The sequence below is a fragment of the Crotalus tigris genome, unplaced genomic scaffold (assembly GCF_016545835.1).
Source record: "Crotalus tigris isolate CLP2741 ecotype Arizona unplaced genomic scaffold, ASM1654583v1 scf7180000017568.12009008, whole genome shotgun sequence".
NCBI lineage: Eukaryota > Metazoa > Chordata > Lepidosauria > Squamata > Viperidae > Crotalus > Crotalus tigris.
The window spans coordinates 6,226,684-6,254,295 of NW_024096478.1; the positions used below are offsets into that span (position 1 = coordinate 6,226,684).

At 38.4% G+C, this 27,612-nt stretch overlaps 1 protein-coding gene across 1 annotated transcript in view; it reads left to right on the plus strand.

Moving 5' to 3' along the window:
• The first annotated feature begins 3,275 nt into the window (after positions 1-3,275).
• The window catches only part of ADRB2 (adrenoceptor beta 2), a 70,419-nt gene continuing 46,082 nt past the window's right edge, over positions 3,276-27,612 (plus strand). Inside the window, exon 1 of the mRNA XM_039352316.1 lies at positions 3,276-5,713. Within this exon, the coding sequence (XP_039208250.1) occupies positions 4,522-5,713 (1,192 nt within the window). The 5' untranslated portion in view covers positions 3,276-4,521. The remainder of the gene's footprint in view (positions 5,714-27,612) is intronic.

Below are 27,612 nucleotides of genomic sequence, written 5' to 3' on the forward strand. Positions count from 1 at the left end.
AAAATTAAATACTGTGATATATTTTGAAGAACATTTCTTCCTTAGGCCTCTTGTTTTTATGTCAGTTCCAGTGGTTCAATGCAGTCATCTACTTTTTCTCTTGAATTAATTTTGGAATCACCAGCAGGACAAATCCTTTGGTGCCTGAAAATAGGCAGGATGGGGACTGCTTGAGATATCTAGCCTGTTGTTTTAATTTGTCGGCTTCCCTAAGTTCCTGCCTTTTGGCCTCAATTATTACTACATTCTAGATAAGTTTTCTCCCAGAGGTAACAATATTAGATGTAGCCCACTGTAAGAAAGACTGGGAAGCATATAGAATGGACTGCAGGGTGATACACAAAGCAGGAGACTTTAGTTTCATATACTTAAGAGGCATATCTGCATGTCAGATTAAGATGCATCTATTCAGCAGGTTTACCGAGGCAACTTGCCAGCAGTTTCTGGAAACTAGGCTGAAATATAGGATGATAGCCATCCCAGTGTCTACAGCAATAACATTTACTGCTTGTTTTCCTTCCTTTGCTAGATTTTCTTTTTGACCATATTGAACAGCATTTGTTGCTTATGAGTTTCTGAACACTGATACATCCTCTCCAAAAAAAAAGTTTAGATTGGGGCGGAAGTGATAGCATAAAGGTGAGGCAGGTGCAGCCATCTGGCAGCTCCCAGTTTCACCCTCTGTCATCTCCACTTAAGCTGCATATTAGGTAGTAGGAATGTGAGGGTTTTTTTTTTCCCCTGAGTCATCAATCTAGGAAAACTGCTGTTGAAGGAAAATACAATCCTGGACTTGGCACTGTCATAGGGGACAGCTTCACAGAGTTTTATGTAGGTCAGCTGAATGACACAGCAAAGACAACCCATTTTTTAAAAAAAGTTCTCTTTAACATTCAATAAAGTAAACATTCCAGTCCTATTCACATGTTTACTCCAAAGGAAACTCACACCAGATTTATGGAGCTTATTTTTCCATACATCTGAATGGCATCACCCTGAGTCCAACGGGGATGGATAAGTATCAAAATTACAACCAGCAATGATTTCTGTCTAAAACAGAGTGGATACCATCTGATCTACATCTGTGTATATTCTCTGACATCCCATATCCATGAAGCAAGGTTGTATCCAACGTATGGGTATCTGTAATTCAATTTAAAAAATCACCATGTCCCTCTAAGGTTCCTAGATATTATGCCAGAAAGTTTTAATGGTTAAATTTGACACTGGTTGCCAGCTGCTCCAGTCATGCCATTTATTTTGCATTTTCCACATTTCAAGTTTGTTTACATTACCTGTGTGATTAAAGCTGTAAATCACTGTATCATGTTCACTCTGTACTATACATTTATGTGACTGATTTTTCAAATATCTATGGAATGAGTATTATTTATAAAGACAGCTTCAGGAAATGTTGGGGTTTATCTTGTTCAGTTGAAACTTTCCCAATTTCATTCAGAATTTCCACTTACCCATTGCTTAAATCTATGTAGTGTTGAAGTTAAGGCATCAGCCTGGCACCATAGAGACCCTGTATTCTGGAAGCTCACTAGGTGAATCTGAACCAATACCTCTCTCAATTGGATTTATCTCACGGGAAAAAGGGAGGAAGAAGTGCCAGGTACGCCATCTTGAGCTCTTGTAATATAAAATTAATAAAAGAATAATTTCTTTTCTCTGTGACAGATTTTTCCACACTTTCCCAAATAGGAAAGTTTGCATCTTCTTAAAGCAAACACATTGAACTCAGACAAAAAACTATGCATGGGAATGTTGGAAGACATATTTTGTAATTATTACTAATTATGAAGTGTGATTTGAGCCAAGCCTAATTAAGTACATTTGATAGAAAGATAAGGTAGTTCTTAACATTATATAAAAGTTATTATCAGTATCACCATCTACTATTTCATCTCATCCACATTAATAATTAATATATTATCCAGTACCGTATTATTTTCTGAGATGAAAATATTTTCAAAGTTTGACTAGAAATAAAATTTGAGTGCTTACTGATTTTACTAATCTGAAATGAAGATAATGAATATTTTTTGGTTCTGCCTAGAAGTAAATTATAATTTTACTGTTATGAAATTCTCCTTCAGAACTGTTCACCTACCCTTTCCTGTCTCTGTAATAAAACAGTGCAACTATAGTATAGTTATATAACACATTGATATTCTTTAACAACATTTCAAGATTAATTTGTTCCCTTCTCAATTCTTTATTCAGAATCAGTAGATTCAGGAAGTTTAGCTAGAATCAGAGGATGTGGTGAGATGTGTGTTGAAAAAAGCAAAAAGATACATTCAAATAAGGTAATGGTTGGAGGAAACATTGCTGATTAGACCTGAAAACAGAATTCTGCATAATCAGGAGGTTGAGTTATACGGGGTTATATTAAGACAGTATTATACCAGACAGTCTACTGCAATGTGATGATTAAAAGATGGGAAAAAGATAACTTTCAAACTATTTATAGATTAGACACATTTTTTTTTTTTTGCAGCTAAACCAATGAAAAAACCCTATGGTACTTTAAAGGTTATGAAGCGTAATTGCCTGCTCCTTGCTTTATTTTTATTGGAAGCCTGGCTGCTTGAGCAGTTTTATTCACATCCCCACACATACTACTGTAGTTAACTGTTTTAAACTAATTTAGAACACAAGAGTGCTGCTACTGGATCACACTCAAGGATTTTATAGTCTTGCCTGGGAGCGCATCAGTTGGTGGGTTTGAGGAATCTCACAGCCCTCTTCTCTCAGTTGTTGCTCTCCAGCTGTGATTATTCAGAAGTGTTCATGAGCTAAGAATTTTATTTATTTGCTTTCATCACACTCTATAAATTGATAAATAAGAAAGGCAGAAATTAACATTAAGAGTGGGACAAATTGGTGGTTTTATCTATTTATGCTTAAAGAAATCCTTGTGTGTTCAATCATGCATATAATATTAAATTACTGGTGTCCCAACTCTTCTGTCTGACAAGTTCCTTATATCTATTACCTACTTGGCAAACAAATACAAGATGGTTCTTTCTGTGCTGTGTCGAAACTGGCTGGTACAGATGAATGAGAGTTTTGTTTAGTTTGCTCTTCTAGTGAGAACTTATGAACATTTCACAATTTCTTCATCAATAGACTGGAAGGCATTTGATATTTTTTTTCAACTTTATTTAGAGGGCCCTTGCTTCTGATATTTGAGATAGGATTTAAGTGCAATCATAACTATTCTATTTGCAGACTGATTGGTAGCTTTTTTCCTCCTTCTTTAAGAAAACAACAAAAACTCTCCTTTTATCTTACAATAGACCATATTTAACAGTAAAAGTAAATACTGCAACGAGATGAAGGAGACAAAATAGAAACACCACACTGTAATTGTTCCCAAATAAAAATAAGGACATTGTCGTTCCCAAATAAAAAATAAGGACATTTTCCCAGGCGGTGGGATCAGCCCAAGACAAGTAGATAAAAGTTTGGAAACGGATGCCAAACATGCAGCTTCAATCTCACGGAGGCTGCAAAAATCGCAGTAAGCATGGTCAGAAACGCTCTCGGTTTACGCTGCGCGTGGGACTGAGGCTTCACTCGACCCGGCGTTCCCAGGTGGGGTTTTGGTGCGTCCGTGGAAGGTGCCTGCCTGGACGCTCCCGGCACCTGAGGGTCGATGACGCACCGCAAAGGGCGCCAAGTTCTTGATCAACTCTCGCTCGCATTTCCTGCTAAAACAATCTCAGTTCCCCGGTATCCCCCCACCCCATTCCCGGGGGCCCCTTCCTGATCTTCCTGTCTGTTTCTCCAGAGAGCGTCGAGCGGCTTCCCGAGCCAAATGACCGGCGAGAAACAAAAGCCAGCAACAGGATCTGCGGGTTTCCCAGCGGCCAGAAGGCGCTAACTTTACTTGGGCTGTTGAGGAAACGGAGTTGTAATCGGTAGCCACGGCGCAGATGGGAGCTTTCCGTGCCACCAGGCGAAGAGGAGTAAGGAAGCAGCGCAGCCACAAGGCTGCAGCTGCCACCGCCGACTCTGTGTGTGAGAGCGTGTGTATGTGTGTGTGTGTGTGAGAGAGAGAGAGAGAGAGAGCGAGAGACTGATTGTTGGCAGCCTATTGGCTGAAGGTAGCTTTACGTCACAAGTGAGAGTTCCTATAAACTCCCTAAACATAACGGGCTCCGGACAAGTTCCAGCCGCCAAGGGTTACTTCGAGGAGCGCGGGAGGTGATCAAAGCGAGCCGAGCCGAGGACAGGACAGGACGCGACAAACGCTGTTCAAGCTGCTGGCTGCATGAGGCGCACCATCGTGTCAACCCCCCGGTTCGCTTGCCAAGTCCGGCTCTTCTCCTCCAGCGTGCCAGGGAGCAGAGTGCCTGCAAAGGTTAAGTGGACGGGGACTTGGGAGCTGTCGAGCCGAAAGAAAGCCCAGCGCGGCAGCGCCTTGGCGAGGCGCCGGCGGATTTGCTCGTAACCCCGGATCGGCCGCGGCCGAGAAAAAAAAAGCGAGGCTATTTCGAGGGCACAATGGTAACACCGAGTCCCGTCGATTCGGTACACCTCGCGCTGAGCGTCAACAGTAGTGGCAGGCAAAGCCCGGACAATTCCATCACGTCCGGAGAAGGCTGGGTGGTGGGCATGTCCATTCTCATGTCGTTGATCGTGCTGGCCATCGTCTTTGGCAACGTGTTGGTGATCACGGCCATCGCCAAATTCCAGCGGCTGCAGACGGTCACTAACTATTTCATCACTTCTTTGGCATGTGCGGATCTCCTGATGGGCCTCGGGGTGGTCCCTTTCGGAGCCAGCTACATCATCCAGCGTATCTGGAAGTTTGGGAGTTTTTGGTGTGAGTTCTGGATCTCAATTGATATCCTCTGTGTGACAGCCAGCATTGAGACGCTGTGTGTCATTGCTGTGGACAGGTACTTTGCCATCACTTCTCCTTTCAAGTATCAAAGCCTTTTGACCAAAAATAAAGCCAGGATGGCCATCCTCTTGGTTTGGGTAATATCAATCCTGACTTCCTTCTTGCCTATCCAGATGCGGTGGTACAGAGCCAAAGGGCAAGATGCTGAGAGTTGCTACTTGAATGAGAGCTGCTGTGACTTCTTCACCAACCAGGAGTATGCTATTACTTCCTCTGTCATCTCCTTCTATGTACCTTTGGTGGTGATGGTTTTTGTCTATGCCAGAGTCTTCCAGGTTGCTCAGAAGCAGCTAAAAAAAATAGACAAATGCGAAGGACGATTCCATCAGCAAAACTCCAATCAGGAGCGAAATGCGGGAAAAGGAAATCATAGGAAAGCATCTAAATTTTGCTTGAAAGAGCACAAAGCTCTTAAAACTCTGGGCATTATCATGGGTACTTTCACTCTGTGTTGGCTCCCTTTTTTCATTGTCCACATTGTGAGTGCTATTGAAGAGACCTTGATTTCCAAAGATGTATATATCTTCTTGAACTGGGTGGGATATGTCAATTCTGCTTTCAACCCTTTAATTTACTGTCGAAGCCCGGACTTCAGATATGCTTTCCAGGAGATCCTCTGCTTCCGGAGGTCTGCCTTGAAAATGTATGTCAACGGATATTCCAATAGCAATGGGAAAAGTGACTGCAATGGGGATCACAATGACATTCACGCAGATGAACACAAGACTGGCCAATGGCTCTGTGAAGAAGGAAGTCCCCCTATTGGGGAAGAGTTTGTGCATTGCAAAGGTACCGTGTTGCATGGTAGCATTAAGTCCCATCAGACCGAGCATAACAGAAATGTCTACCTATTGTCATGATTGTTATGGCTGCCAGAGGGCCTGAGCAGGGATTGCACTATAACGACTATAGCAACGGGCAAGCCTTTACCTCAAGTGTGGGAAGAGTCTCGTGTTGTTTTATTCATGGGCTACAGAAATATTTAAAGAAGGGCATATCGGATCTGAATGAGAGAGCCATGTTTTAAACACTATAGGAACTACTCCAAAGGAGGTGTTTTTTTTTCCTTTTCATTTTGATGATGTAGTAGTACAACACTCAACTACCTCTTAGCATAGCAATAATATTGAACTTATCAACTGCTCCTTAGAGGGAAATTCCTGAAGTCAAGCAGGAATTGAGTGATACTGGCAGTTTACTCTTTTGTCTGCAAATGAGGCAAGAAGTTGGATGGGCTATACAGTTTTTAGGAATAACACAAAGTCAAATGTTTACTTTTTTGTATTGTCCATATTAGTGATGAGAATGTACTTTGCTGCAGCTGACTCCGAGCTTTTTTATACCTAGAAAGTATACTATTAAGAAACAGTTCTGGTATCATCTCAACTAATCTTTATTACTTTCATCAGAGCTTTGTTCATATTTGGATAATCGTCATATCTTTTAATATCTTCATATTAGAGTGTAAATTTTCTCTAGTGTTTCTTCAATCTTTGTTATCTAATGACAGTTTTCTTCAAATATTAGATGTTTAGGAGGTTACATAGAAATTATGCCTAATTTTGATTGGCATAGCTAATCCATTTTTACTATCCATTCATTACATTTTCCTCGTGATTGTAGATTTCCACAAACTATCTCATAGATTTGGAATCTTATCTGCTTAAAATCTTGTTGTGGAAAACTCATTAATCAGAATATTTTTTTAAAACTGTTGCTGACATCACAGCGAGAGACCTAAACGGAGTGACCTGTTCAGGCAAAGTTGCATTATAATATAAAACAACTTTTCATTTCAAGTGGTAGATGAATTTAATCACTAACTGTGTCAATGGTTTCACTTGTCCTTCTCTGACTTCTAATCCAGTCATATTGGGAAGGTAAAGGTATTTATTGCTCTAATGGTTTTAAATCAGCAAGAAGTTTTCAAGCAATTCCCATTTAATATTTTTTTTTTGCAAACTACTTTAAAGGCATTTCACTATTTAAAGTAACCAAGACAATCAATATTCTTTCTCCTTCCATTTTGATAAAATACAGCCCACAAGAATCTGCATGCAATGAGTTCTAGAATAAACATGAAATTGATCAGACTCCTTATATTATTTTTGGTTGTTAAATTTGTACTCTGTGTACTTGACAGACTACTTTATCTCTGATGGTATTGATCATTAGCATTTTAGATTCAGTGAGCTGTATACAGTAGCTGTTTCCCCTTATTCAAGTTTTGCTCCTTTTCTGTCTATAGAGACAGTTTTTACCTTGTATGGCTCTTTCAGAGAGCTGGCTACATAAATCATTCCATCATGCATTGTATATAATTGTGCAAAAAATAAAACAGTTTTGTTGCCTTTTCATCCAGTTTGCTCTGATTATTGAAGCCATAACAAGATAATTGCTAATCTCCGTGACAATTAAACTACAGTGGTCCCCATGCATCTGGTAATAAAATGTTTATGTTCTTCTTTAAAAAAAGAAGTTCCTGCCCCCAAATCTCAAAGAGAATATTTCCATGTGAGTCTTTAAACACAATTCTAAAGTTCTTTTGGTTTCTTATTTGAAACTGAGATTTCCTGTGTAAACTCAGAATGGTTGTGGTATGCAACTCAGATATATGCTATGTATTAGGGAGATGTATATATATCATATATGCACATGTGCATTAACTGAACCACCAGATATTTCCCTGTCTGGAACATGAATGGCTGTGTCCTGAGCCCCACCCCCCACCCCTCCCATGGTTCATTGCAGAATCTGAGGCAGCTTACCTGGCATGGAGAAATCTATGTTGGCAATAACAAAGTTTATTTGCAGTCTCTCCTTTGGCACAGAGCTCCCTCATCTGGTAATCAAAGACTAGCTATCCTTATTTTATTTAAATGTGTATGTGGGGTGGGGGTGGGGGAGACTGTGTGAGGGCATGTTTTCTAAAATTGCAAAGGCTCCTTGCAACTAAGTTGATGATTTGTTAAGTTTGTATTTCAAAGGAATCAGCATTTCTAGACAGACATCAGGACAGGCTAGAAATGCTCTTCAACATTACCGTTCTGTGTATTTGAGTACCTGATTAGGAAGGCTTTTCTTCAGAGGAAGGAAGGGAGAAAGGTGGTCTAGTGGGTGTTGGATTAAGAACTAGGAAGTTCCAGGTTCAAGTCTTCTCCCTGTCCCTGCCAACATGGAAGTTCATTGGGTGACCTTGGGTTAGTTATTTTCTCCCAGTCCCCCATACTCCACACAGTTGTGTTTGTGTGTGTGAGAGGGAAGGGAAGATTGGAGGAAGGGCTGAGTTCCTGGAGGAAAGGTGAGCTGCCAATGTAATAATAATAAAAAAAATAGAGGAGGAGCAGTGACAAAATGCAAGTGAATTTTGGAAAAGTGTCTAGAGCCATGCTGCTGTTCAGCCACCCCTGTCATGTAGTTTGACCAAAGTGAAATCCTGAAATCAATGCCCAATTAAACAGTCTCTTTGTAGATTTTTTCCAGCATGTCTCTTCTCTTTTCTTCTGGATTTGCTTCAGGTTCCATTGCCAGTTCTCCAGAGCTGTTACATGGAAAGTTGATATTCAGACATGAGTTGACAGGTGCAGGAAAAGGAAAAGGGGGGCGGGAGAGAGAGATGAGTGGAGGGCAAGGGCTAGTTCCTTTGGACAGCTTCAGAGGGAAAAACTAAGCAGTAATAACCTTTGGCTGTAATTCAAAACAAATCAGATTTTTAGATACCTTGAGGTATGGTCTGCATCCCCACATTTTTGCTTGTTTTGAGAGCTTGATTGATACAGATGCATAACAATATTGAAAACAAATCAAATGGAAATTATAGTGTAACCTTCATCCTTTGCAAAATTATGTACATTTCCATTCTTATTTGATGACCTATATGATTATTCTTAGTAGTGGCAGTATTATTATTACTATGAGCATTGTATTCCTTTGCATAATATCTGGACTGCTGAGCTGAAGACCTTTGGAATCTTTTTTTTCAGCTGAGAGCTATTTTAAACTCCCCAGAGCATTTCAACTTTTTTTTCCCCACTCTTGTGAGCATCAGGAAAATGTAAAAGAACATAATGTTTTTTTCTCATTTTTGTTGATAATGAAAACCTCCAAGTTCTGCTATAATAATTTTCTCAACCCATGTCTTAATAGAGTTTGTTAAGAGTCAACTCTCAAGATTTTACTATGCTTATTCTCTGCACTCTTCAGATGACATGTCTGTGAGAAAGCGATTGGAAGTCTTTACTTCTGTTTTGATTAACTGTAGATTACTGGTAGTTCTGAATCTAGACTCAACTCAATGGATCCTATGAAAATGAAAAGGAAAGGAGGACAGATTGTCCACAACATGCAAAAAAAAAAAAAAAAAAAAAAAGGCAGAGCAAAGCAGCAATGCTTTAGAAATTATGGATATTACAAAAAAAATTGTTTCTCTATGGCATAGGTAATAATCAACTTGATTAATGTCAGAATTTGGCCATAATCATGATCATCTAAGGGCAAGGCCAATTTTTTAGCTTTAAATCATGCCTTGTGAGTTTTGAAAAGACCTTTCTCCATTTAGCTCAATTATTCTTTAATAGGTAAGGTGACTTTTAAGTGCCTCTGTTTCCCTAAAGGCAAAATGTATTTAGTTGGGATATTTTGTTATCAGAGATACAATATCCTGTTGGGGCAGAACTGCTGTTTTGGTTATGCTATCTGGAAAAAACAGAAAGGTCTAGATTTCATTGCTTGAAATAGCTATTAGTCAGTAATGGTGCATGTCATGCTTCAAGCAGCTGGATTAGAAGATTCAGATTAGTTCTCAAGGATTTTAATAAGAAATTTCCTAGAATAGAATCTTGATGGGAAAAACAGAGGAGAAAAAAAAGGAAGTAACTTATAGGCAAGTAACAAAGATAGCTCCGCTGATCCATGAGAAAAACACTCAAACCCCATTATTAAGTGATAATTTTTGCTTAGCCTCGCTAAGAATGCCATTTAGCTGAAGATTTTGAATGGATAAAATTCTGTTTTTTTTAAAGAAAACTTTATTAAATTTCAACAAAAATATGAAGTGCAGAAAAGAAAAAGAAGGGGGAACATGGAAAAAGAGTAACTTCCAACTTTCTTCGATATAGATATAAATATAAAATACATTAACCTCTTATTCTAAAATCAACAATAATACACAGTATTTCTATAATCATAAACAGTTCTGATCATCAAATCCCAAAATTATAGTTGCATTTCTTTCACTTTTAAGGAAAGAGTCCAAAAATGGTTTCCAGGTAGAAAAAAAAGCTAGACGAGGTATTTTATTTTACCAAAGAAGTCAATTTTACCATTTTACTCAATTTCATTAGCTTCCTACTCTCCATAAAAAGTAGAGAAAGTAAAAAATGCTGTTAAGAGATATAGCACTTTGTTATCTGAAGGATTGTTATATCAAACAAGGGTCTGTTAAAGAGGGGTTTTTTTTGAAAAAAATTGTTAATTAAACAACCAAAACTAGATCAAATGGTTAGCTTGTGTTTTAATATGAAACTGGTATTTGATACATTTTGGTTATTTGTGATGTTGTTTACAACCCATTTGCTTCTCAATGAAAGCAAAAAAGTAAAAAAGAAAAAAAAAATCCTGCTAGTTTCCAACAAATCTATTCAAGATTATAGTGGATAAAATGATGGCAATTATTTGAATTATGATAGCTGAAATCATCTTTTGTTTAAGAACTGTTTCTGACCAAAATCCATTGGGAGAGTCTGCCTTTTTTTTTTTTTTGTATATATAAAAGCACTGATTGCACTTTCTGTGATTTTACACTTAGTTTTTGCTTCACAATCACTACAATGGGCACAACTAAAAATATGCCCCTTGTCATTATACCTTCTGACTGAGAAAATTAATGTACTGTATTTGAAAGCTGTGGTGCTGGTGGAAATTATTGCGTATACCATGGACAGCTAAAGTAACTAACAAGAGAGGTGTTAAATAGTATAAAACCAGACACATCACTAAGGAGCCAAAATCATAAGACTACATCTGATTTACTTTGTCCATGTCATGCGTGCAAATTTATTGGAGAGGGCAAACAATGCTAGGAATGGTTAGTGGAACAAGAAGAAGGGGCAAGCAAATAACATGCTGGCTTGATAACATCAAATCTGATACAAAGTTGACCATCCAACAGTTGAAAGAAGCTGTGCTTCACAGGATAGCATGGTGAGCACTTGCTTTTAAAGTCCGCCAAGAGTTGAGCACAACTAGTTAAAATAACAACACTTCGAAAACAGAAAACAAGGTTGCTACTACCATGTTTCCTCCAGAATAAGGCCTACCCTGAAAATAAGCTATAGTTTGATTTTTTGGGGGTGGGCCTAATATAAGCCCTACCCCAAAAATAACCCCTAGTTTTGGGGCAAGGCACATGCCTAAAAATCGAGCTAGGATGGGGGTGGGGGACTGGAGCTATCCCATGGGCCCTGCTCCTGCTTACCATTGCAAGCAGGCCTCCCATGTCCTGACACCTGCCACCAGCCCACTTCTGCTGCCACTCAGGTGGCAATCCAGAGCTCAGTTCTCAGCTGCAGAGGCCTTTCCTTCTCCTTGCCTTATGGTGAAATTCCTTATCTGTCTAAGGCAGGGGTAGGCAGCCTTGGCTCTTTTATGACTCGTGGACTTCAACTCCCAGAATTCCTGAGCCAGCCATGCTGGCTCAGGAATTCTGGGAGTTGAAGTCCACGAGTCATAAAAGAGCCAAGGTTGCCTACCCCTGGTCTAAGAAAATCTCTTTGAAGCAATGATGATCCCATTGGTCATGGGATGTTTAGCTATTTCTTAAAACATTGAGTTTGGAAAATACTTAGCTCTGCCACTCACAAGGGTCCTTTCTTGTGGGCATATTTATGGCTTCAGAGTGCACCGTCATAAATTTTCAACGTGCCCTGTCAGGTGAGAGGCTTGTTATTGAAAGAGCCAGAAACCTTACCCTTCCTGGAGTTGGACATAAAAGGAAAAATGTGTTCTTGCAACTTATAGAGGGGAAACTATCCTGGGATGAGAAGGAAAGTATCAATGTACCTTTCCCCTAAGAAATGGTTGTTCAGTATGCTTAAAGAAACAAATGCAGCACGTTTTTCCTTCTGAAAAGGGCAAGAAAACTCATACTAAAGTGCATGCATCATGTATGTTAATTCTATTTAGTGTTTGAAATTTCCATGGAATCCTATAATGGCTGTAGTTATAAAGGGTGTTGCATCCTGAAATATGAATGTCTTCAGAACTGGGCACTTATCCAACAGAATTGTACAGAAGAATTAGAGCATGTGGGCAAAAGGAGAAAAGGATTTTTTTTTGTTTTTTACACACACACACACACACACACACGCACGCACGCACGCACGCACGCACACACACACACACATACATACATACACATAATGGTCCAATTCTAGAGGGCGGTGCTCATCCCCATTTCTTGGCTGAGGGAGTCAGCATTATCTGAAGACATTTCCATGGTCATATGGCCAGCACGACTATGCTGAGGCTCACAAAATTCTGTTATCTTCCCACTGAAGGGGTACCTTTTGAAATGCTAGGTGAGCAGGAGCTGTCTTTAAGCATTGAGCCATTGTGTGTGTGTGCGCATCTTTACATTGTTATACTTCCTATTGTGGATAGTTGCTAGCTATCTCCTCCTCCTCCTCTTCCTCGTCCTCCTCCTCCTCCTTCTTAGTGTTATTCTTGCATTATGGCAGGGTCCGCTTGTCGGCAAAGCTGTCTACATTTGGGTCCATCCAGGGCATCTTCAAGAGCAACACCCATGTATTTCACGTCCTCCTTGATGCGATCCATCCATCTTTTCTTGGTCTGCCATAGAGTCACTGGCTATCAGGGTCTGAAGGCATGGCTGCCCTTGTCACTGAGCCTTCTTTACCATGTGCAATGTGTCTGTACCATCTAGTCTTCCTTCCTGCATTTTTATTACGATTGGCATGACTACATCGGATGTTGTCATTCATAGCTATCATAGTTTCCAGCTGTTTTTTTTTTTAAATGTTGCAGAGGAGCAAGTTGAATCCAAAGCATTGAAGCATTATTGCTTGGCAATCAAAAGAATGATTGTGCCAGAAATAGGGTGATCAAGTTGAAGTTTGATAACTCTTGCAAACAGCCCCTGCCCCAAATCCAGCCATTGTCCCTGACAGCTTTTCATCTGTTCCCAAACACAGTGATATTAGGTTGTAGTATAAAAATGATGCATGCTGTGTGGGATTAAACGTTATTGAGTCCTATTTAATTTGGAGAAAACACCTTTGAGAAAACACTAAGCAGGGCATTGGCTCCAATAGCATAAATGGCCCTTGATTGTATGAAATGTGCACAGCATTGAAAACTTGAATGAAAGCAGATCCAGAAAGGGCAGATTACAGTTAAAGAGAAACAAAGAAAGCAATTTTCTAGAAAGTTTGTTTACTAAACTTAGTGTGTTTCAGCTAAAACTCTCTCAGGAATCTACAGGATCCAATCTGGGTCAGTCACTGGGATTAAAGGTTTAGTCTCCTGAGTTTTTGAACTCGTCCTGCAGCCCATCCTCAGGGAATTTCTCTTTAACAGAATGTGTGCTTTGGGCTATTCTATTTGTAGTATTTATATGGTGCCTAGTTGGAATCAGAGGAATCTGTTGTGTGGCAGGAGAAACACAGCCAATCTAGACAGAATAGCAACAGAATAGTCTTCAAACTTTAAGTCTTCAATAGGACTGGCAAGGTAGTCGATATCTGTTTATTTTGTGTCTTTGTCCCAGTAGCCTTTGAGATGAAACCATTTCAGATGCTGACAGTGTGCAACCACATGCTCTTTTCCTCACCCTCACTTGCTCCCAAATAATTCAGCCATGTCATTTCTGGTAGAAGCACACCATATCTGAAGGTCATGAGGTGGTGTTGCATCACATCACATTGCAAACATTGCCCATCCTTTCTCTTAGTCCTTTTGCTTTGTGTGCCATTTGTTTTGATGAAGCATTCTTGAAAATGAAATGTTGCACATTATTTGTAAATTTGTGTTGATTCTATCAAGGTGCTGCTCTAACAAGCAAAAGGGTGGGCGTTAGAAATGTCTAAACAGGAGTATGAAAGGAGAAAAAGCTACAGAAACACCAGTCTTCCTGAACAAAACAAAACAAGCCTGGTTTTGTTTTTCTTATCATGGATTGCTCTCTCTCTCTCTCTCTCTCTCTCTCTCTCTCTCTCTCTCTCTCTCTCCCCCCCCTCCCTCCCTCCCTCCCTCACCCCCTCTCTATCTCATATATACACACACATTTTTTATTTACAATGTCATAAGGTGGTCCAGTATGCAATTTCCTCTCAAGGCAAAGCTTGTTATCAGGGCAATATGTGGAATAATGAAAATACTGGGAAAATACATAACTGAGAAAAGTCATCAAGTCTACAAAAATATTTTCTCCTCAGGTAAACATTAACAGGCTGTTGGAGAACAGAGTAACCTGACAAAAGAGAGACTTGGAGACTTGGGATAATCATATGCTATTTGTTCATGAAGCCTAATTTACAAATATATATGGATTTAAATTAAGTCTGGCATACAGCATAGCAGATAAACTGAAATACAAGCATGTTCACCCAGCATCAGTTTTTCATATTGTCCTGAAGAAGACAAAATGCAGCATTATCCAATCCATGAAACCTATTCAGAATAGACTACATTTGTTGTAATTTTATTAAGCTCCTGGGCAACAAGTTCCAAACTATGGTAGTAATTCTATACCTGGGTATTTCAAAATTGTTCCACAGAAAAACTGATGTGATTGGACTGCTCATTAAGAGGCCAGGAAGTGTCATAACATTGAACATTGTGAACACCACAACAGGAAGTACATGAACATACTTTACATACCAAGCAGACTATTGATATCTAAATCACAAAATGCTAATAGTCTCTGTGACCTAAGCCGCATAAAAATATAAAATGCTATGAGCAAAGCAGACATTTTCTATAATGTCTAGCATTTTGGGTGAATTCATGGGATCTTGTGATTATTTTCTTGATGAGCACAGCTTAAGCACTGTAATTGTTAGCTTATTGTGGACTATATATTGAAAAAGTAATGGATAAAGTTATGGATAGGAGGCAGCTTAGCAGTTACATATATATTATCCAAGATCAAGATGAATGAAATCTTTATCTTCAATTCTTCAATAGTGCATGTGATTGGGTTATACAGATTGCCACAACCTGATGTGCAAAATTGTATACTGTACAAGGGCATTGCTGAGGAAGGCACCATACATATGGAGAACTAAGAATAGGCAGCACCAGAAACACAAATTATCAAACTTTAACAATCAGGATGTGTGTGTGTGATGCTAAGTAATATTCTGCATAAGGATGCATTGCATGCCAGCAGCAAGCCTACCAGTGATATAGTTGTGTAGTAATGACAAGAACGATCTCATGAATATAAATAGATCCTCTTGTATATTTATTCATGCTATATGATCTGTTCACCCTGTCTTGGAGATCTTCTCATCATTTTGCCAGCCCATACTACTGTGATATGTGAGTCTTGTGAAGATAGTTGGACATGAGGAAGGAAGGCATAGCCACCTGAGAAAAGTCACAATGTCATTGTACACATCACGGCACACATGTAGTTTCTATCAGTCACATCATAATACAAATGAAATATTTGACATACCGTATTTGCATCACTTGCACAATAATGTCATCTTGCACACATCGCTTACCCCTCCCATCCCCAGAAGATAAAAAGGGGTAGATTTCCCCCCAGATAATGGGCTTTGTGGGTTACAATAATTGTGTAATATATATGTTCTTACCACATGAATAAACCCTTTACCGCTATAACTTGTATGTGAAAGTTTATGCTTATAAGGAATACAGCCCAGCCCTCTTTTAGAAGCTTTGCTTAGTATCTTGAAGCCATCCCTTGGTGTCCATATTGCCCCTCCACATCAGCTGATGAAAATGCACATGAAAGGGTTTTATTGTGCTCATACATTTTACAGATAGTTGAACTGTACGGGAAGAGAAAATTGCATTAGAAGCATTTCGTCCACTTCAATAACACTTGTCTCACATTTAAGTCCTCCTCACTCTATCTCCATCTTCCACACTTTCTCCTGAGCTGAATATAAGTGATTTATTGTGGGTGGAAGAAATGCCTGATCCATGCTGGATTCATTGTCTTTCTGTGATTTAATAATCCACAACTATGTGAAACTATGTAAGCTTTTTTAGGGTGGGTAGCTTCCAAAAATGTCCTGAGTCATACTTTACTCAAATTACCATTTCAGGAGCACTTCATTCTTCCCTCAGTTGTTTCAGTGGCAATACAATATGCTGAGTTGTTGTCCTATAACTACTCATGATAGTGTGTGAAAATATGGGAAAATTAAGAAATCGATTAAGTGATATGCATCAACGAAAGGTAGGCTGGTACTGCTGTCAGCATATTACCTGCTAACCTTTTACTTTGCTGCAGATCAGCATGAAGGTGGAGTCTGCCGTGCTAATTCTGAAAAGAAAGAAAGAAAGGAAAAAACCTCAGCCCACAAAAGCTATTCTTTAGAATCCAGAAGAATCTAGTGTAATCTCACTGATTTTTAGTTGTAATCCTTGAAGAATTTCTGTCCTGGTTTCATAGATCTAAATTTAGGGATGTAAGAACCATGTGCTCCCAATTGGTATTTGCTTGTACTTTACCATCAAAGTCAAGGGCAGAGGCTATGCCGTCATTTCCCCCTTGAACTGCTGTGAGAGGTCTGTGTCTGATCTATATATCCTCACATGTGTGAATGAAGTGTCCTAAATCAGTTCTCATACCATCTTCCACGCCAAGACAACTAAATGACTGAGAAATTCGCTGCAGAACATGAAACCATCTTGCCACAATTAGTCATTGACAGCATAACCAGTCCAGAGACTTGGAACTTTCATTTTTTCCCCTTTAAAAGTGCGTATCTCTTTTCAAAAGCTATTCAAAATAAAATATTTAACTGTTTAAGGTTGATAATAGTTGATTTACTTTCTTCTTTTTTTAAAAGGGGGGGGGTTGAGCTTTTATAGGAGCAGATTTATAGAAAATTTATAGAAGTCTCGCGATACAGCAAATATCCTATACTTGGTCCATACTAAGACAGGTCTACTCAAAGCATTGATGTTTCTTCTAAACATTGACTTGAAATATTCTGATAATTATTAGTGTGTAAATTTCTAGTCTGAAAAGCAGTTGGTCTAATGATAGGTGTTGTCATTAAAGCATGTGAAATGCAGCCTCTGGAAAACTGTTGTAACTATTTCCAAATTGAGATCTTGATAATTGTTGTGATTTTGTTTCTCCAGTAGATGGTTGGCAGAGTTACCCTGGAAAGCTAGCTAACAGTTCCTTATCTTTAAATCTCCTGTTTCGATAGAAGATAAAATTCCTCTTGCCTGTTGCTCATCAGTTCTCTTCTTCACACTGTTTCTCAGCTTAACATCATCGGCTAGAATTTTGATCATTGCAGTAGATAGGACTGGAGAAGTGGGCAATAGTCCCAAGAAGGAATTGGCAGATGGAGCCTGGGATGTCTTGATAGCAAATACACAGGGATGCTTAAAAATAGAGCTCTACACAATTGGAAACATAACCACTGAACAGGCATTCTGTTTGTCAAGAAGGTGGACAGCATCTCCTTTGACACAAACAGTGAGGTAAGAATATAGTGTTTTTAACCTACATTTTGCCAGGGTCATTATGTGAAATAAGCTATCTTCAGGCATTCCAGAGAATGTGTGTGGTGAGAAGTATTGTATAGGAGGCCAGCTCCCCCCCATACATCCTTATCTTCTCTTTTTCAGGCCTGTTTATACAGATAGACCTCAACTTATGACCACAATTGAGCCCAAATTTTATGTTGCTAAGTGAGAAATTTGTTAACTGAGTTTTGCTCCATTTTACCCCTTTTCTCGCCACATTTGTTAAATGAATCACTGCAGTTCTTAAATTAGTAACACGGTTGTTAATGAATCTGGCTTCCCCATTGACTTCGCTTGTCAGAAGGTCGCAAAAGGGGATCACATTGCAACTGTCATAAATGTGGGTCAGTTGTCAAGCATCCAGATGTAAACCATGTGACCACGGGGGATGCTCATAAGTGTGAAAAACAGTCATAAATCACTTTTTTCAGTGCTGTTGCAACTTTTAATGGTCACTAAATGAACTGTTGTAAGTCGAGGACTACCTGTACTGAACAAGGAAGAATGAGATAATGTTCTTGAAGATACCTATAGTTCCCTTTCAGAGAGTTATTTTCACTGTCCAACAAACATATGTGCTGTTTTTTCATGCAGAAAACAAAACTGTCGGAGAGGGATCTAATGTAGGCATCCAATACATTTTTTTCTCTTCTGGACTGCCAGTGAAGAGGGCTATAATGAGCATTATGATAGAAATTCAAAATAAATGATCTGTCATATCAGTGGCATTTACATGTTCTCAGCAGACTAAAGAGAGCACTGTTATATTGCAAGCTCTGCCTCTTTGGCACATGTAAATAATATAGAAGCGTGTGTAGAAAAGAAGTGGGATCTATGTCATGACATTTCTGACATCAGATTAATTCCCCTTGCCCTACTCTGCTGTGTAATATTATATGTGGGAATAGGACCCATGTATAGTAGGAAGCCTGCTTAAATGTTCATCAGATTACACATTTACTTCATACAAATCACAATGAGAGCAAATTAAATGGTGGATTGACCCTGCATTTTCCTAATTAATTAATCCATCAGTTCAATTAAAACATCACAGAACAGGGCACTGACTCAAATTATATCCTTTCAAGTAATGGACAATTACATTGAACAGTTTTACAATATTGCTGGAAATTAGCAAGAGTATTCATTAAAAACTCCATTCTGACTTATCCTTCTTATGGAAATTGTATTTATATAGTGCAGAAGGGGGAGGGATGTTAAAATATTTCTATTCTTATATCTGATTACAGTGCATAAAATTGATGGACAGAGTTTGATAATTTACTGAGAGTCTAATTTACCTGACGTGTATTTATACTACCTCTAAGTTTTGGGTCATGTTTTTAAAATGAATTTTACTTTTACTGTATATGCTTTACCATACTTTTTCCCAGTTTGTCAGACCAAAAAAAGCTAACTGCTTTCATATAAAATACTGTATGGTAAGTGTGCCAAAGTGTGCTGGAGTTTACAAAGGATTTTCCTGATCAGAATTTGATTATTACTTCACTGAGCAAACTTGACACCTTCCCAGAAAATCAACAAATTGTACACCCTGGTAAAAAGACAGTTGCTGCTCATTTGTTTGAAGGATTGCAGACATTTTACCTTGTTGCAAAAAAAAAAAAAAAAAAAAAAAAAAACCAAACCAAAAAAACCCCACCCCCATCTTGATGCAGCCTTCAGAAATCGCTGCCAGATATGCCCATGTCAAATATAATTGTTTAGGGAGGTATGTGCCTATATGTTTGCTTTAAGGATTAAGTACTCACTGGTAACGCAGCCCTAAGTGCCACAATGGAGCCTTTTCACATTCTTCATGGCACTTCAGAACAGTTTGAGATGTGCAAAAATGAAAGACATACTTACAGTATGACCTGGAGATTTCTTGCACATTTCAGTTTTCTCCCTTCTAAAAATGAAAACAGCACCACAGATTTTTTTAAATTACAGTAGTATCTTGATATTCAATTGCTTTGAAACTCATCAAATTTGATACTCATATGTTTTTTGATGCGAAAATTTTGTCCCGGTACTTATCATTTGTTTGGTATTCAATGCACAAGTTAGAACTTGTCAGTGTCGGCTGCCTTGTGACTCACTACATTATTCCTTACAGGAAAAATTTGTTTGGTACTCATCATTTTTGATACTCGCTACACCTCCCAGAACCAATTCATGATGCATACCGAGGTACCACTCTAATAGTTTCAAACCCATAACATTGATAACATTATATTGTTTTTTATTCATCAGAGGTTTCTAGAGTTATAGCAGAGGAAGAGAGTACTTAGCAGTTCTTAAGATCAGGCCGAAAGTAGATTCGATTGTTAAGCATGGATTTTGAAAGCCAGTGAGATCCTATTAGAGGGTAGAATTTTGAAACTCAATAGTGGAAATCTAAATTCAGCTCCAAATTTCTGACTGACTTTACTCTTTGATTCTATATCATTGCCCTGAACAGGTGAAGAACTCTGTGCTGTCAAAATGAATATTTCAAATATTTAGATTCTTAAGCCAAATTGTAAAGAAGCACGAGGAAAAGCTAGCATGAAAAATAAAAACAGACCCAATCATATGAAAAGAATGAGAAATGTTCTTTTAAGTGGCAGAATATATATATATATACCACACAGGATGTCACCACCACACATCCACGCAAAAAGCAAACCCAAACCGATGATGAGGCACGACCACAAACCAGAAGCCAGACCACAGTTGCATCATTAGCCACTTTAAACCCCTCCAATCCATACATGAAGCAAACTGACACCCACCATGAAGATGAGACATGACCACAAATGCGAAGCCAAACAGAAGCAATGCAGCTCACCATCTCACATCGCCCTGCAACTCAGACTAACCTGAGTACAACAAAGCCCCCACCTAAACAGAACACTCCCCCATTCAATCAGAGCACAGCCAACCTCCCATTCAATCAGAGCACAGCCAAGCCCCTAACCAATCAGAACACACTTCCACCCAACAGAACACAGCCAAGCTCCCATCCAATAAGTTTATACCCCCATGAAGCCGAAAACACCAGCCTGAAGATGACGAATGGGTCTTCATCGAAACGTCGCCAAGACACTTCCAATTTTACGTGGGAGAAAACCTGAATAACTAAAGACCTACATATATATATATATATATATATATATATATATATATATATATATATATATATACACATACACATACACACACACACACACACACACACACACACACACACACACACACACATATATATATATATATAGCATTGGACTGTAAACTATAGGTAATCCTTGACATATAACCACAATTGGGACAAGACCTTCTATCACTATCTATCTTCATTTAATGAAGAGAAGGACGAGAAAGGACATGATAGCAATATCTCAGGGTCTGCCACAAAGAAGAGGGAGTCAAGCTATTCTCCAAAGTGGCTGAAGGCAGGACAAGAAGCAATGGGTGGAAACTAATCAAGGAGAGAAGCAACCTAGAACTAAGGAGAAACTTCCTGACAGTTAGAACAATTAACCAGTGGAACAACTTGCCTCCAGAAGCGGTGAATGCTCCAACACTGGAAGTTTTTAAGAAGAGACTGGACAGCCATTTGTCCGAAATGATATAGAGTTTCCTGCCTGAGCAGGGGGTTGGACTAGATTGACCTCCAAGGTCCCTTCCAACTTTACTACTACTACTACTACTACTACTACTACTACTACTACTACTACTATTATTATTATTATTAAGTGAGGCAATCACTAAATGAGTTATGCCTGATTTACAACCTTTTTTGCCACAGCTGTTAAGTGAATCACAGTGGTAGTTAAGTATATCCTATGATCACTGAACAAACCTGGTTTCCCCCATTGACTTTGCTTGTCAGAAGCCTTCTAAGAAGGTTGCCAATGGCGATCATGTGACCCTTACAACTGTTGTAAATACATGCCAGTTGCCAAGTACCCAAATGTTGGTCACATGACTATGGGGATGTTGCAGCAGTTGTAAGTGCAAGGACTGGTCATAAATCACTTCCCCCCAGTTCTGTCATAATTTCAAATGGTCACTAAGCAAATGGTTGTACGTCAAGGACTATCTGTATAATGTGAAAATAACATTTAAATCAATAATAATAAAGAAGAAGTATACTATGGATATGAGGAATCCTTCATAGTAACACTTTTGTCTCAGTGTTGTCATATATGTAAATTCCTCATAATTTATAGGCATCACTTTATAAGGAAAAGCTTCCTTTTGTGCTTTATGGGAAGTAAAGGAGGATCTTTGCGTAGTATAAAAGTTGTACTACATGCCCCTCCTTGTTAGTTAATTCATGGACAATCATGAAATCATTTCATCTAAAACCTCTATGAATAGAACTGTTTTTGCTGACTGTTGATAAAGAAAATCAGATTAATGGAATATCAAATTCTTTTCCAAATTGTCTTGTCTAAATTTAAATGTTTAAATGGAAGCATTAAGTAGGGCAATCTTTGCAAGCAATATAGATTTCCACAAAAAATTTGATGCATTTTTTTAAAAAGTGGACTACGCATTCTGGAATAATGTACTGCATGCTTAGCTCGATGCTGGAGGAATTGTGTAAATTCGAGTTACAGTACTGGGAAAAAATACTATAGAAACAGTCACAGCACTCTGCATATGTAGGCTAATGATTTTTTTTTATTGACTGTACTGTGTTATTATATATTTCTTTATTATTTAACATGTCTGGAAGTTGATATTATCTATGCATGCATCCTTTCTTCCTTCTTTCACATCCCACAAAAATGGAAAGCGTCTGCTTAATTGTAATTTCCTATTCATACAAATGAGGAACCCTGTAAATGAGCTTTAGATCAAAAACTGTGAAACCTGTTGACCAAAACTGGTAACCATAGCATTCAGGTTCAGACAAAACAGGAAGTTTAGTACATTGAAGATGAGGGGTTTTTTTTTTTTTTTTTTGCAAAAGTCAGAGTGACGATTAGATATGCAGCTCAAAACATCTGAACAAGGGTATTGTCCTGCCATTGCTTTGATGCATGGCACCCAAAATATTTTGGAAACTAAAGTCAGGATGATTGAATATAGGAGGTAGTATTGTATTCTGGTACTAAAGCCTAGATTTGTGGCTCTTCTAATGTTTTCTTATTATGAATAACCCCTCTGATATTTGATACATTATTCAGTGTGTACTATATAATACATGTGGTGCTGGGTATCTGAGGATAAACAACTCTATTTATGAAGATATTGCTTGTTGAAAGCGAGTTTAATTAAGCAACAGTATACACTTTAATCAATTAATTCCATTTACATACATAATCAAATAATACTTAATATGAGCCGTGGTGGTGCAGTGATTAGAATGCAGTACTGTAGGCTACTTCTGCTGATTGCTGGCTGCCAGCAGTTCAGCAGTTCAATTCTCACCATCTCAAGGTTGACTGAGCCTTCCATCCTTACCAAGGACCAAGATTATTGGGGGCCAATATGCTGACTCCATAAACCGCTTAGAGAGGGCTGTAAAACACTGAAGTGGTATATAAGTATAAATGTTATTGCTATTGCTATTTGAATAGATAAACTGAGTTTTCCTTATTTTAAATGATCTACAAATTTAGCGTAGATTGAACTATATTAGACAAGGGATACTTTCCTATGTGAAAAAAGGCATAATGTTTCTATAGAAGGGTACTTTACAAAGAATGTTAAAGAGTTAAATTTGCATGTATATCTTTTTTAATGGGCTGAAATATTCGCTGATGAGTTGATTTAAAACTTTGCAAACCTCAAATTTACATAAAATCAAGCAGGGTGCTCGTGTGCTTGTCAAAAGGTCGGAAAAAGTGATCACATGATGCTGGGACACTGCAGTCATCATAAATATGAACCAGTTGTCAAGCATCCAAATGTAAATTATGTGACCATGGGGATGTTGCAATGGTCATAAGTGTGAAAAATGATCATAATTTTTCAATGCTGTTGTAATATTGAATGGTCACTAAATGAACTGTTGTAAGTCGAGGACTGCCTGTATTTTGAAATTGGTATGTTGTGAGAGACAGACTCATTGAGATCTATCTTCCACTTACCTAGCATAAACACGAAATAATTAAAAAAAATTCAGCATTTCATTTGGAAACAGCCTGAGATTTGGCGAAAGCTGTCCCAGCTTAAAATACCAATTCCAACACAATCTATCTCTGCACAGCAAAATCACTTCAGAAATGTCTGGTTTTTACTGGACTAAGTTTGTATTTATTTTCTCTTTTTCCAGAATGTGTCTTGTTTCTGAGGTTTGTTGTTTGCCATTGCAAATAGAAAAATAAACAAATGACAGATAGCATGGAGAATTGTTGCTGTCAGCCTGCGCACTTCCAGACAATGCTGATATCTGTTCTTTACCCCAGAACGATATTTTCATGCCCGTGAGAAAGATTCAGAACTGAACAGAGCCAACAACCTTGATCTATAGAAATAGGGCCAAATCCTGACTGCAAATCCTGACTCCGTAGGCAGCTTGGGAAACCTCTACTGAAATGTCCATTGGTTACCCAAAATAATGTAATTTAGACCAGGGCTTTTCAACCTTTTCACCCATTGTACCACTTTCAGGATATGGCAATATCCAAGTACCACCAGTCGCCTAGCAAGGTGCCAAAAACTTGATGACCCCCCCAAAAGGAAAAAAGTGATAAAGTACAGGTAGTCCTCGACATACAACAGTTCGCTTAGTGACTGTTTGAAGTTACAATGGCACTGAAAAAAGTTCCCCCCAAGGCACAGCCGAGCAAGACACCTGCCTGCCCGCCCAGTGGCGCTCTCATTCCCCTTCCCCGCTACCACTTTTCTAGGATGGTTGTGTACCACCTGCCAGGTGTCAATGTACCACGGGTGGTACCCGTATCACTGGTTGAAAAGCCCTGATTTAAACCACTAACATCAAAATCACATGCAAGTTTGTTTTTGTTTTTTGTGGTTATCCCTTCCTTCTGATCTGTCCACAAAACACCCATTGACAATTGTAGTCAGATGTCCTTTACAGTGTCAGACAGTGTTGAATCATACAGGCCTTGCACTATAACAATAAAGGCCTGAGCGTAAATGCAAAATGCAACTCCATTACATTGTATAGCTGAAGAAATGTATAAACATGGTCAGGAACTGAGCTGGTGGACTGATGCTGAGCTGCTGTAGTCTGAAGAGCCGTAGTGAGCATCACAGGAAGCGACATGGTTTCTCAGCAGCGCTAAGTTGACTTTGGCTTGGACAGGCAAAAAAAATGAAGAAGTGTTAACATGCATCAACCCAGAAAAACACCAATTTTTATAATTGCCAATTCTGAAACAAGCAGACTTTCTAATGCTCCCTGCTGTAATGTCCAACAGATTTCATTCATCTGGAAATTTGGGAGACAGATTTCTAACACAAGATGGATATGGATCTCTTAGGCATTCAGTTTTCTGCAGGCAGCCCAGGAAGAAATAGGAAAAACTTTGGACCCAGCTAAATGTTACCTAATCTAGCTCTTTGTTTTCATGCTGGTTTAAAATAAGCAAAGGAGAAGAACCCAAGGACGACATGAGTACAACAGCAGCTTTTCAGAATATAATTCCTCCGCTTCTAACTCTGTAGTCAATTTAGATTATTAACCATTGATTATCCATCACATACAGATATTTTTCAGGAAAGAAAGAATATATGGATCCACAAAGTTCTAGTGCATCGACAAGCAGCATGTTACATTTCTCACAACAATCCTCCACATCTATTCATTTATCTGCAGCTTAATAATGAAAAGTAGACCTTGCAGACCAACTCATTTTGTAGTATTTCAGAAACGGATTGTAAGCTGGACTCTTACGATAGTTTTCTGGATGATCTGTAGCAGATCCTCAAGGGTTCAGTTTCCCAGTTAATGGTAGCAACAATAAAATGGCTCTCCTCATCTTTAGCTGTATGGCTAAAATAAATCGAGCTGTGGACAGGGGAACTTATCAGAAGTGTGGTTTTGCATGGAGAAAATGTAATTGTATTCCATTCTAGACCCCTGGTCTCAGAAATTCTTAAGTCTCAATATGTTGTTGCATCAGCTTATGTTGGTAGATCTCAAGATTCTAGTAAAACTCAAATAATTTTTTTATTTATATTCCACCTTTCATTAGGAGCCCCCGATTGGCATATTTGGTTTTCTTCCATAGTATCAATCCTATGTAGTAGTTTGGGCTGAGACAAACTGTTTGGCCTAAAGCAACTTAGTAGGCTTTCAGGGATGAATCCTCCCACTCCTAGTGTATCATCCTAAGAAGTACACTATGTGAGTGACACACTTTGCAACACTAAAGAAGACATTATCTTCTAATAATCAGTATGTAGGTATGTGGTGTGTTTGCGTTTGATCATAAAGGGAAGTAGCAGTCCAGCAGATTGTTTGTCATGAAATTTCGGGGGGGGGGAGGGGAACTATTGTGTTAATTGAGTTTCCTACAGGAAGCTGTCAGCTCCCTGCTTCCTTTTCAGCAGCAGTCCAAGCACAAACCTCTTGTGCATGTAGGTTTCATTTCCTCCAGCTTTTGACTAGAAGCGGAAGAACATTGAGTCATTTTCTACAATGATCAGCAGTGCTTTTGTGGCCTCTCCAGCTGAGGCATATTGCCAATGTGCTCCTAGCTATCAATTTTGTCAACTTTGAAGAAGCATTGTGCATGGACAGTTCTAGTCACAAACTTAGAATGAAGAATGGAACCTATGGGATAATCTCAATCATTTTTCCTCCATCCAAACATTTTGTAAATCAAAACTTTTTACACAATTGTATAGTATTTGACCATACTGAACACAATTCTTAAAGGTTGCTCTATTGATGGCAAGGATGCTGTGAAGGCATTTATTGGAATCTATAGAGAGAAGGAGGGGATTTTGAAGCTTATGTTTGATAAAGAGTTATCATGTGCCACCTAGGAACATCAGTGTGTGATAATTCAAATGATCGCTACATGACAGCAACATTTTTTTTTAATTTCTTTGTTGCCATCTAAAGTTCATCTGGAATTTTGCATATGATCCTATTTTATATCTGTTTGATGGAATTGGGAAATAGGAAAGCAGCTTTAAATTTAGAGATGTAAAAACCACAGAATATTATTTGGAGAGAAAATACCATATCAAAGATTATTCTGTATTTCTTCCCACTATTGTAATGGAAAATAAATAGTTCTTTATTTTCTTTCTCTAGGATAAATCAAATGTAATTTAATGGGTTGTTCTTGATTTATTTAGTTATAAAGCAAAAAATTTGTGCAAATATCTTGTCTTTTATTATCGAAATCTCTCTCCATTTGTCTATAGCTTCTCTGTCTTCGCCTATTCAGTTAAATCTGAAGCAAAAGTATCATGCATAAATTATTCCCATAGGCTTTTTCATGTCAAGATTTCAGGGCAGCCAAGGAAGTTAAGAAGAATGGAGAGATCAGGAAAACAGCATAATCTGTAGAAGATTCAAAACACCTTTGAATACAAGACATTTACGGAAATGATGTTGATAAAAAGATGATAAATGGTAACATAACAGAGGAACAAGGGAAAAAAATCAAGAAATTGGAAAAGATAAGCATTTTGGAAAAGAAAAAAGATGATGAAAGTGCTATTTGCTGAGTTCTTTCTTAAAGGACATTATCATGTTTCTAAGAGTATCTTAGTTGGGTCTATGACCGTAATAAACATTCCATTCTATAAAAGTATCTTCCATTGAAGAATAAATGCTGGATACTGCTGTGTGGATTCACGATTAACAACAGAAAAAATCTCATTATGTTAATGTTCTGATGCAGAGATTTCTTAGCAAAATAACAATGTTTTATTATTAGCTATTGCAATCTCTTTTTGAAGACTCAGAGTTCATTGATTAATCTAGCATGAATACAGTTGGG